A 12243-nucleotide genomic window follows, 5' to 3' on the forward strand; every position below is an offset into this window, starting at 1 on the left:
CTTTTTTCTGAGTGGAATAACTTACTTTCCTTTTTTCGTGAAGGTCCTTTTATAGTGTCAGAAGTTCTGCCCCCCTTTAATGGTGGGACGACTTTTTGGCTTGTCATGATAGCCCTGAGGTGATGGCAGAATCATCATCATTCTGCAGGCGGCTGTCAGAAATTGTGGAAGATGACTTGTCATCATTCCTGTCTTTTCGCTTTGCAGGCGACAAAATGTGGGTTGTGACAAGCTGTCTGAGGTGACTCAGCATGGCATGCGTTTTACGGCCAATGGTCCGGACAACGTATCCGGATAAGGGAGAGCACCGTCCGGGTAAAGGATTTGAGAGTGCCTGGGGGGACCCGGATTGAGAGCTGGCGTGCCACGTGTCGCATGGGGGAATGCTACGCGGGGTTGCCACGTGGACGTTTGGGGGGTTCCCTACAATAGGGAGAAGATGATGCATAAGGACAAGAAGATGGTCATCAACACATTCCATTCTATCTGATGTTGTCATAAGGGAATTAAGGAATAACCTAAAAAAAACAATTGTCGGTCCACTTAACAACCATGTGAAAACGAATGGGAGACAAAAGTAGACCATATAAGTTATATTACGATATTGACTTCTTATAATGGAATAAGTTGTTAGGGAACCTCAAATCAATAAAAGAACACAAATTAAAGACTTGGATATTGAAAATGTCTCAATTTAGATAAGGGAAGATGACTAATTGACAAGGGTCATCAAGGCATTGCATGCAATAGGATAATACCTAGGAATTAAAGTTGAGGTCAAATATGACCGCTTCATTTTTCTTCCTTTTTTTTTTATTTAGTGAAGGGCTTTCTCTATTTTGTTTGGAATAGCACCCTTTGAGGACTACTATTTGCTAAAGACCTTATCTAATTTCTTCGAAAGGAATTGTGACTTTGTGAACACCAAAATAATTAACACCTTACATTAAGATCTTCTTGGAAAATAATTCATACCTTATGGAGCTTTCAAGAAAGTAGAGTGTAGATCCTATTCATGTCCCTTTGTTGCAAGGGACATTTACTCATTTTTATTGGCTCTTAAATTGCTAGAGGCTCCTTAGATCCGCTTCTCTTCCAACTTCGACTCCTCAAGGGTAGCATTCATGGCCATCATCACTGGTTTCTCTTGATTTTTCTTTGTTCTTGGTATTGTTTAATAGATGTTGATTGTTGTTCCTCCCCATCCAAGAATCTCCTTATGCTCTAAGTAGGAGAGTTAGAATGAGCATGCCAATTAGATTGTTCAAATTTTACCTTTTATATCTTCCTTCATATTTTCAAAAGCCTAGACTTGTTCTTCTGGATCTTCATTAATCCCATTTAAGGAGAAAAGCTTCTTAAATAAAGACTTTTTTTCTCTCTTTCTTTTCTTTCTCCCCCTTTTTATCATATTGTTGATTGAAAGAGGATAGACACTATCCATCGAGTAAAGATCGGGCGTGCCACAGTGATTCACGTGGTTTATGGCCTCTTCAAGAGTTGCTAGTCAAATTATTGCACGAGTTCTAGTTGTTGCACTGCAGGCTATTTCTTGGCTTCCCATGTGTGATTTACACTTCTTATTGCTCCCATACATCCTTGAACATAATGAATCAAGTATGAATGGATCATTTAGTTAAGCGATTCTTCGATTGGTTCCGTTCACTTATCCCCTCACCCCATTGTTCATTACTAGGTAGAGTGGTAAAGCTACAGGGTGTTCAGCTCTATAGACGTGTGTTTGCCCCAGCAACCTAATGGTTGTTCTCTTTTTAGGGACGAGTGCTTGGTTGTTTTGAGTTTCCTTTTCCTCAACCAATTCGATCGTGCCAATCCGTCTAACATTTTGTTATGAAATTATATGAAGATGAATTGAAGGTAAGATAGATCTGACTTTTGAGTTCCACTGGCATAAGATTTGTGATCAACCATGGGGATATTCTACCCTTTCCCATGTGGGCAAGAAATGACCACTGAAATAATAAATCAAGAACATCGGAAGAAGAAATATAAATCAAGAACTAAAGAAGTTCAAGAATCCAATTAAAACAAAAAAACCTTAAAATCGATACAAAAGAACAATTTTCAGAGACAAATTCTGAAAAAACAGAAGATAAATTAAATAGAGAGAACTCCTGGTTTTTCACATTTTCCTTCCTTTCCGACGAAGATACATCAGAAGAAGAAATATAAATCAAGAACTAAAGAAGTTCAAGAATCCAATTAAAACAAAAAAACCTTAAAATCGATACAAAAGAACAATTTTTAGAGAGAAATTCTGAAAAAACAGAAGATAAATAGAGAGAACCTCCTGGTTTTTCACATTTTCCTTCCTTTCCGACGAAGATACATCACAAGAAGAAATATAAATCAAGAACTAAGAAGTTCAAGAATCCAATTAAAACAAAAAAAAAACCTTAAAATCGATACAAAAGAACAATGTTCAGAGAGAAATTCTGAAACAACAGAAGATAAATAGAGAGAACTCCTGGTTTTTCACATTTTCCTTCCTTTCCGACGAAGACACATCACAAGAAGAAATATAAATCAAGAACTAAAGAAGTTCAAGAATCCAATTAAAACAAAAAAAACCTTAAAATCGATACAAAAGAACAATTTTCAGAGAGAAATTCTGAAAAAACAGAAGATAAAATAGAGAGAACCTCCTGGCTTTTCACATTTTCCTTCCTTTCCAACGAAGATTTCTGCATCGAACACAATTTTGCAAGAGGAGAAATACTTTAAAGAAAAGGATCAGGATGAAAAACCAAGAAAAACAAAAATGAAAATGATAGCAGCATCGATCAGATAATTGTAGTCTGATTTATTAAGTCGACATCATGGTTTCCGCATTCGATATCATCATTTCAATGCTCTGGAAAGCATCTATTGAAATAAAACCTAAAAAGAAAATCTTCGGGAGAAAAATATAACCAGAAAACAAAAAGGAAAAAACAAAAAAAAAAGAAGAAGAAAAAAGAAAGAACAGAGGCTCAGAAGGATCCATTGGTGTTTTATAATCATAAGGGATAGATTCCCTCAGAAAATAGGTAGATTTTCAACATCACAGCCCCCATTCTCAATCCTCAACAATCAAACACAAAGATATATCACCGTACATACCATAGAGACTGAGAGCTAGAGAGGCATAGAGCTATTTACAGAGAGGCACGGAAGTAGATCTTCTTTAGAGCTATATACAGAGAGTTGCGTTTGAGCCATGTATATATAATATAGTGGAAACCACTGAGAATTAGGGTTAGGGTTTCTTGTCTGCGCATTCCCAATGGGTGTGCTGAATTACGAAACTGGCCCTTAATAAAGGCTCACAGCAGTAAAAAACGACGCGACACCGTCACGCCGTTTTCGTTGATATAGTATATAGAATAGCAAAGCCTACGTGTCTTGTGGTCTTAAGAAATCTGTTTTTAAAAATTTATAACCACGTTGAGCATCGTCTTTTATTTCTAATTTTTAAAAATAAATTGAAATTAAGAATTATTTTTAAAGAATAAACTCAATAAAGTATAAATTATTTCCACTATTTTTTTAAAAATAAAATAAAAACGTAGAGAAATCTTAAAAAATTATAAAAATAAAATAAAATTGAATATGATATCTTTTTTTTTTTCTCGATGCTCTAATATAAATGCAAAAAAAATATAAAAAAATCTTGGAATATGATTTTCATTCAAATTATATGTGCTTTTTTTTCTCTCTCTAAATTTCTTTAAAAATTTTTATCAAGTAAATAAATTTCAAATCAAATTATATTTAATACATGAATTTTATTAAATTTAAAAAATAATTTGAAATTCAAAAACCCATTTAACTAGTAAAACAAAATTAAATTGAATAATATTGAAAAATCATAACTCAAAATTTATTTTAAATGACTTGATTTGTTTATTATTTACCTATATCATATTTTTATAAATTTTTTAATTAGTCAAATAAATTTTAAATTTAGCAAGACTCAATGTTTTTTTATCGGAGGAATGAGGATGTAAAAGCAATATCTATATTGAATTAGAGAAATGAATTTTAATTGTCACAATAATTTGATCAAATTGATTGATTAATTGAATTTTGAAAATTTTATTTTAAAAAATTATTTTGAATGATTATTACATTGCAAACTAGGTAGATTCATTAAAATTTTAAAATTAGATTTAATGAAATTGAATAGTTACATTGTATAAATAATTGGAAGATGATTTAAAATGAATTGCATATATGGTTTAAATTGATTTTTCGGATTAAATGACTTAATTTGAAGAAAAATTGGATCTAGACTTAAAGTTAAATAAAAAATTAGTTTAGATGATAATTTAGGTTTTTAATTTAACTTGATGAAAAATAGATCTTGTCATTATATAAATTATTTTCTAAAAAATCCTAACTTTGAGAGTTTATTTTCTTTATTAATTTTCTCTTTGTTATACATTTTATTATTCTTTCCCATTTGAAATTATTGTTATTTTTATTTTTCATCACAAATTGCCAACCCAATTTTACTTTATCACAATAATTTATTTTCTCCCCATTCAAGCCTTAATTGCCAAGATGACACCTAAAAACCACTATACTATGATAGTTTGTACTAAAATAATTTTTGATCGGGTATAAGTAACTCTAAAACAGTGAATGAGGTTATAAATTGTATTTTGATGTAATAAATTATGAAAAGTCAATCATTTCCTAACGTCATTCCACCAAGATGGGAAAAATCAGATTTTTTTTGGGCATCGTATCCTCTACACCTTTCTCACTTCAACTTTAGGAACACCAACCACAACATCTTATATTTATCTCTTTACAAAGGGATTTAATAATCTTTGTAAGAAAATTGTTAAGAATTCACTGCCATATATGAGAAGGGAAAAGAATTAATATTTTTTTCAAAACTAAAAATAAAAATGTTTTCATGTGATTCTTGTTAAAATGTTTTTTTTTGGGTCAGCTTTATGTGTTCCATTGTATCATAAGATGGGTACATCGACATGAGTTATGATTAAAAGCCTTTAAAGAAATATTGTTGATTGAAAGATTGTAAGGGTCTCCAAAAAGCCCGCGGCCCATGGCCCGGCCCAAGCCCATTTCTGGATGGGCCGGGCCATAGGCCCCAATTTAGGCCCGACCCGGTGGGCTGGCCTGCCACTTAAAAATATATATATATATATATAAAATATTCAAGAAATAGAAAAGGCTACATTAATAAAAATATTTATTGCTAACTATTTTATTCATTGAATGTATACATTATATTTGAAAATGTGGGAAAAGTTTACATCACTACAAAATAAATACATCTCAACTAGGTTGTCACCTACTTATTTGTCAATCATTAGATGAAGAACAAGAACCACTTGTCATAATTATAATTATTAATAAAATATTATACTAAAAATAATAAATGTAAAATTAAAATGTAACAAATAAATAAAAGAAAAGGTGAAGTATGTTACTAAATTGGAGAACCAAAGCATAAATTCCTTCAAATTTGAACTCTTTGAACCACCAATACTTGTTTTTCACTACCAATAATATTGAATAATTTGAGATAAAATGCAATAATTAGAAATATTGTGGAATGGGAGAGAGCTTAAGAGTTGAGAGAATAGAAAAAAATTGAGGGTATTTAATATTTATAGGGATTTAAATATTAGGATATAATTTTTTTTTTTTTTAAATGCCAAGACCGTTCAACGGTCATATATTTTATATTTATGAATTATGAGTGGCATGTTCAACAGTCATGTGACCGTTGAACAGCTAACTCACTTTTATTTTTTTTCAAAAATCATACAGTATTTTTAATATATATATATAACTAATGCAAAATAGTTACACAAAAGAGGGTCAGCTCAGTTGGTGGCTAGCTCTCCTTGAATGCTTATGGATCCATAAGGGAAGGCCCCTTCCCTTCAAAACTCAAAAGCATTTTAATTTTTACCCAAAGCCTGCCCAGACTTCCCAGCTAGCCCGCCCGCCCAGCCCGCCCAACTTGAGGGCCCACGAGCTGGGCCACGGGCCTTAGATTTATCAAGGGCCCAGCCCGGCCCGTTGGAGACCCTTAAAAGATTGAAGGTGTTCATAAGGGAGGAGATGGTGGTGTTACCAATATCAGTGCATAGTACAAGAGACATTGTTTCTTAAGAACTATAAGATGGATTGACTTATGGCAAGAATGAGAGTGAAAATGCAAAGAAAATTGATGAAGAAAAGGCTTCAAGAGGGGGTTGATGAAGATACTAAAGCAGTTGATAGAGTGGTGTGTTTATTAATACATTCGGGTTGTATTCTAAAATGAAGATAAGAATAAAAAATTCATTAGTATGAAAATTAAATCTTAATTTTACTAGAATTTTGATTCATCTTTTCGACCCAACATTATGATTCACCTTCGTTTCCATCTTATTTCATTCCTACTCCTAATAAAAAACATACCCTAAAAATGCATGAAATCACAATTACCGAAGGTAAATTTTTCAACAAAATGCAGTCACTAACATGTTTATTCAAGGTTATACATTGGGAGCTAAGCTACCTCATTAGATCATGATGAGTAAGAACCACTTGGGTTGGAAATATAGGGCTGATGTCATTGGACCTGGGCCTAAACAAACCCTTGGCCCATCAATATCATGGCCCAGCTCCTTACCTAGAAATTTTTTGGGTTCTTTCATGGACTCAATGCTCCATGCTACTCATAAATCCCATATAGGCCTTGTTCAATAGCTGGTTCCCCATGTGAGAGCTGTTGCTGGAAAGTAGTCATCGCTTGCATTCTGTGCTGACTCATTGCCTCCAACTCCAGCCTCTGCTGCTGCTCTTGTAAATTCACTGGCCTAGATCCTCCAACCCCCAATAAATCGAGCGTTGTCACATCTTTGCCTTCACCATTCCCTCCGAACCTTGATGGGCCTGTGGCACTCCGGGCCATCACTGTTCTTCCCTGTGCAAGGCTAGAAGTACTACTACTATCCTCATTTTCCATGTTCTTCAAGAATGGAGAGTTTTGATCACCACCTATGAACACATTACCAAACATGCCAATATCATTGTTCATTGATGCCGATCCGGAAACAGTTTGAAACAATGGTGTGATTTCTGGGGGGCCCTTTTGCAAGAACTGGCTCGGGAGGCCTCCACCATTAATCCCAACTAGAGGTGATTGATCAGGCTGAGATTGGAAGTGATGATCATATGAGTTGGTTTGCTGCTGAATTGTGACATAAGGGGATGGTCGAATCGAAGAGAGCTCTGGTGCTGCCATGCTACTAACAAAGCTCTTCTGCATCATGGGGGAGTTGATACTGTTGCTTGCAGTTGCACCCATCTGGGCTGCTTTCTGCAGCAAGGCGGTGGCGGACATGTTGGCTGAACCTGATAGTTGAGTGCCATTTTTACCGTCTTGGAGGTAGTTGAAGCCGGATGAGCTGTTAGAGCTTAGCTGAAGGCCAGAAGAGGAGGAAGATATGCTTCTTGGGCCACCAAAGAGGGTGCCTGAACTGCTTGAGAACATGCCTCCTGACATGTTTGGGGACTTGAAGGGCATGGGCACAAGGTCTTGAGGGAGGGATTTGAGTGGGTTTTTGGGGTCATAGCTGTTGAATTCGGATATCCCAACTGATGGGCTGGAGTTGCTGTTCAAGGGCATGGAGGACATGAGCTCAGGCATTTGGCTTTGTAAGTTTGATCCCATGTTAGCCATTAGTCCCTGGTTTACTTTGTTGTTTTCTTCAGCCAATGCATCACAGAAAGCCCTGTGGGTGATAAAGCTGTCTCTTCTGCACAAAAATGAAGCAGTAAAGTTTAATTCATTAGGTTAGGATGAGGGCAAGGGAGAGAGATTTGAAGAAAGAGCAAAATATATCAAAAGGTATATGCAAAAGAGTCTATCAGTTTGTGGGCCATTTCAATTCTGCAATAATGCATATTGTAATGCCACTTTTCAGCAGTTCTGAAGATTTGCTTATCTGACCAGAAATAGAATGTAGATTCTCTTGTTTTTTCACAAAACTTTACATCACTGAGTATGTTGGAGGAGTGATTCAAGGAACAATCTGAAAATAAAACAATTTCCTAATAAAAAACCCTAACCAAAACCCGAAAAAACAGCTCATAAACAACACAAAAACAAACCTATGTCAATTTTCCCAATAAACAAACATGGGTGACAGGCCCTAGAAACTTAGGGATTGATTAAAATGATGCGTTTATATGTACTTAAACTACCATTTGACACACCATATTCAAACATAATTTACTAATTCGTGATTCGATATCATTCATGCAGATCCAATTTATATGTATATATATATTTTTTAAAAAGTAGAAGGAGATTGGTATCGAACCTGGAGAAGATGGTACCACAGTCACATTTGTATTCCCTAGTACCACAGGTCTTTGAATGAGCCTTCCAGTCGGATTGAACGGCATACTTCTTGGAGCACTTGTCACATTTCCATTTTTTCTCTCCATGCTTCCTGCTGTAATGCTTCTTGATTCCTGTAAGATCTCCTAGCGCTCGAGCCGGGTTGTGGTGGACACACGATGGCTCGGGGCATATGTAGACTCTTTTCCTGATCTCGTTGGTTGTTCTTTGCCTCAGCTTCCATGGCAGATTATGACCTCTCCGATGCAACTGAAGGTTTTGGTCCCTTTGGAACCCCTTGTTGCATATCTCACATACAAATCTGTTTGTTGCCATCAGTGTTGTGGGTGATAAAGCAATAACTTCAGCATTGGGGTCTGATTCACATAAAATTGAATAATTAGAAGCATCTTCCTGAGATTATATAGATCATGAAATATGACCAGAAGAGGATTCAAAAAAGAATGAAGAGTGGAATTCAGTAATATTCTATGAATTGTGAGTATGTTAACTAATCAGGATCACTCTCCATATCTGAAACAGTTTGAAACAAAAAGAGAGAAGAAAAGTGAGATCCAGCCAACAGTCACCAGCAATTATTGCAATCTCAATCCAATAATTGAACTCTCCAAAAAGAAAACTTTCTTTTCAAAAACCCCATCAACTTTACTTCTCTTTTTCTAAAGGAAAAGAGAGGAAATAAGTTGAAAAAAATTCATCTTCCTAATTTAGCGGTTGTTCTGAATCAAATCAAAGTTAACCAACCAGACATGACATGCAGACTTAATAATCGTAATCACAAACCTGCATACTGTTTTGAAAATAATCAAAATTGACAGAAAAGTAATTCATTAAAACAAGAGATTTTTGGTACTAGAAAAAAGAAAAACATAATTGAGTTCATGGGGCGCTTGGATTTGCCTGGAGTTCCTGGTAGATTTCTTTTCTTCTTAATGGGTTGTTGTTGTTGCTGCTGCTGCTGCTGCTGGGATGAGCTTGAGCCATTGCTGTTAGTTACAGTACTTGAATTAGGCCCCAAGCCTGAGCCATGGAGGTGATTTTGAGGCTGTTGCTGCTGCTGCTGCTGCTGAACTTCTTCTCCAGTGTTTCCTGAAGAGAAGCTCCCATCATCTCCTGTGATATTTGACATTTGGGAGTGTTTGTCTTTTTTTCCTTTTCAAACTCTATTAGGTTTCTGTCCTCCTTGTCGTGGGTGACCACCAAAAGGAGGGGTTTGTTTTTTGGTGAACACAAAATCAGGAATCTGCTCTCACTGGAGGAAGACAAAAACCAGGGAATTCTCCTTCATTTCTGGGGGAGAAGAGAAACTATTGTTGCCAGGAGAACAGCATTGGAACTTGGTCTTCTTTGGCTTTATATTATATATGTATGAATACACCTACAATGGTCATTAGAGACAACTGCTTGGCATATGCCCCTAGCTTTGTTGGCTACTGAATATAATAATTGCTTTCATTTTTTTCTATGTATTTGAAAATTTTGGGTATTGTTGTGTTCATTTTTATTTTTCAACTCTTTTTTCTAAAATTAAAATTACAAATCTAAATAATATTTTGAATATTGTAATTTTTTTTACTTTTATCTTTAATAATAGTAAAAATAAAAGTATATCCAAACAATACCTTAACTATCGTTTTTGATGCACTAAGCCTATAATTATAGTTCTTTTTAAAATTAAGGAGTGAAAAAAAAAAATTAATTTTCTAAAAATATGTTAATTAGAATAATTTTTTGTACATTTTAAAACTTTTTTAATATTATCATTATTATTTTATTTTATTTTTTTTATGTTTTTACACATATACCTAGGTGTGTATTGTTTGAAGAGTCCAAAGACAACACATCTCAATAAATGTAATAATGATAAAATAAAGACCATAATTTAATAGTTGGTAATTAATGAACTTAATTTTTTCATAGTGGGTCCAACTCATCTCAATAATAGGACAAATTGGACAACTATCCCACCCAATTTAACTTAATTAATCTTTCTAACCCAAGAAAAATTGCCACAAAAAGCTTGGTTTTGGAATATAATCAACTTGATATTCTCATATATATCATGGTAATTAATGGAATTAATGCACTAAACTTTATTCAGCCATCTCTGCACTTTCCTTTAATTTTACTTCTTACAAAGTTCAAAAGCAAACCTTCAACAACCAAGTCCCACTATACATAAATTCAACTAACCATACCTCCCAAAATCAATATTAACTCCAACTTATATATGTGTTAGTAGGTAATCAATTCTATATGCAAATTAATCAAGCTTATCGATCGGTGCCGAACCCCTTTTTTGTCTCATTTGATTCAAATGATCCATCACAACCAAACAACTCAGTGTCATTAGCTAATACATTCACATTTTTTATTTAGTAATGACATTAATTAATGATAATACTACTAAGTTCCTAAGTTCATTAATCTACTAATGACGTCACGGGTCGTATTATTAAATGAAAACCATAACCAAAAACCATTTTCAGGAGGATCAATCAAGCTAAGCACTCTATCTAGGGCTGCCCTTGTTATATTTTTTAATGTTTTCAGTTTCCATAAGCTTAAGATCAATGAAAAACAACAAAGAGACAGAATTTAGAATATCAAACATAGGCTAAGTTATGAAACTGCAGTCAAGAGATATTTATTCAACTGCTGTAGTACTAGCTCTAATATTCTTTTCTGCATCATAAGATACACATAAAAAACCAAAAGAATTGCTCGGTTTCATCGATGAAGATCGATGTTTTTGATGAAGCAAACATCCACACAACAACATAAAGACAGAAACATTCCTGCATCATTGGTGTTCTTCTTCATTTAATTTTTCTTGGTTATGATATAATAATACCAAATAGAATATGATGCCTAATAGAATATGATCTATGGAGGCAGCATTTGGATGGTGGTATGCTGCAACTGCTTTATGACTGTGTTCAAGCCAAAAGCTTATTGCCATCAGCAAAGGAGCCCCAAGGATAAAACCAACAAAAGAGACAGCCAGGCTTATTTTTAAGCATAGTTTATGAGTCTCTTCTCATGAAAATGATGTTTTGAATAGAGAAAGAATTGATAATCTATTGGTGATGATATGGACATGTTGACAGAGTTTGATGCCCATTGATCACTTCATGGTAATTTTAAGCTCAGTATTAGTGTTAGATTATTCGATTCGTGTCGTTATAGGACAACTGCATACCTGTATGGCAAGGAGATTAATGAATTTTTAATCAATTATTTAGTTTTGCCGTTAAGGCATGGAACCATTCGATTGGAAGCATGCTTGGGGTGTTATATTTTTGTTTAGAATATGGAGCACTTGGAGATGGGATTGGCCAAGAATTTCAAGGAATGAATTCTGCAGTTAAGTAATCTTGTAAACCCAGAAAGTCTTCAGAATGAATTGAAATGATAGAGAGTGGATTTATAGTGAGGTAATGGGCCTAAAAATTCTTCACAAAAGTCAAGGTTTGTCATTTTCCTTCTATGAAAGTTCTGGCCTTTGCCTTGTACTGTAATTGCAGATAAGCATGGGGAAAAAGAAATCTGGGACAAATCCAGAACTCTTTTGACTCTATAGTCTATACAAAGATGATCTAAAAGGAGAAAGGCTTATCAGTATATAATCATTTATACTAATCATCCACGCGGTGGTCACTATCACTGCCCTTATATTATCAGTCTACATGTAGGGGGATCTGTCAGCAGCAGTGAAGGAGGTGTTTAGAAGTAGGTTTGGTGACTAACAACTTCTAGGTATACTGCTAAAAAATGAGTACCCAACTTTCTCTTGTTTCATCCCTATGAGGGATTTGACTATGAAGAACATTTGTAAAGGA

General features: G+C 34.6%; 1 protein-coding gene, 1 long non-coding RNA gene and 2 other non-coding genes across 4 annotated transcripts; all 4 read right to left on the reverse strand.

Moving 5' to 3' along the window:
- Positions 1 to 1982: 1982 nt before the first annotated feature.
- On the reverse strand, positions 1983 to 3323 carry LOC104879766 (uncharacterized). The gene is made up of 2 exons (XR_786159.3): positions 3124 to 3323; positions 1983 to 2705 (listed from the first exon to the last, which is right to left on the reverse strand). It is a non-coding gene; the product is annotated as an uncharacterized LOC104879766 (long non-coding RNA).
- LOC132254130 (small nucleolar RNA Z155) lies at positions 2799 to 2873 on the reverse strand. The gene has a single exon (XR_009466299.1). It is a non-coding gene; the product is annotated as a small nucleolar RNA Z155 (small nucleolar RNA).
- LOC132254129 (small nucleolar RNA R41) lies at positions 2987 to 3077 on the reverse strand. The gene has a single exon (XR_009466298.1). It is a non-coding gene; the product is annotated as a small nucleolar RNA R41 (small nucleolar RNA).
- Positions 3324 to 6458: 3135 nt separating the features above from the next.
- Positions 6459 to 9791, reverse strand: LOC100246059 (zinc finger protein GAI-ASSOCIATED FACTOR 1). The gene is made up of 3 exons (XM_002269000.5): positions 9302 to 9791; positions 8361 to 8757; positions 6459 to 7793 (listed from the first exon to the last, which is right to left on the reverse strand). Exons 1-3 carry the CDS (start codon positions 9528 to 9530, stop codon positions 6707 to 6709), a joined length of 1713 nt encoding a protein of 570 aa, XP_002269036.2. The 5' UTR covers positions 9531 to 9791; the 3' UTR covers positions 6459 to 6706.
- Positions 9792 to 12243: the final 2452 nt, after the last annotated feature.

The sequence above is a fragment of the Vitis vinifera genome, chromosome 7 (genome assembly GCF_030704535.1).
Source record: "Vitis vinifera cultivar Pinot Noir 40024 chromosome 7, ASM3070453v1".
NCBI classification, from domain to species: Eukaryota; Viridiplantae; Streptophyta; class Magnoliopsida; order Vitales; family Vitaceae; genus Vitis; species Vitis vinifera.

Coding starts and splice junctions, on each gene's coding strand:
- LOC100246059 (XM_002269000.5), bottom strand. CDS start 9,530: ATGTCAAATATCACAGGAGATGATGGGAGCTTCTCTTCAGGAAACACT. Junction 8,758..9,301: donor AAATCTACCAGGAACTCCAG/GCAAATCCAAGC, acceptor TATGTGAATCAG/ACCCCAATGCTGAAGTTATT. Junction 7,794..8,360: donor TGTGGTACCATCTTCTCCAG/GTTCGATACCAA, acceptor ATTTTTGTGCAG/AAGAGACAGCTTTATCACCC.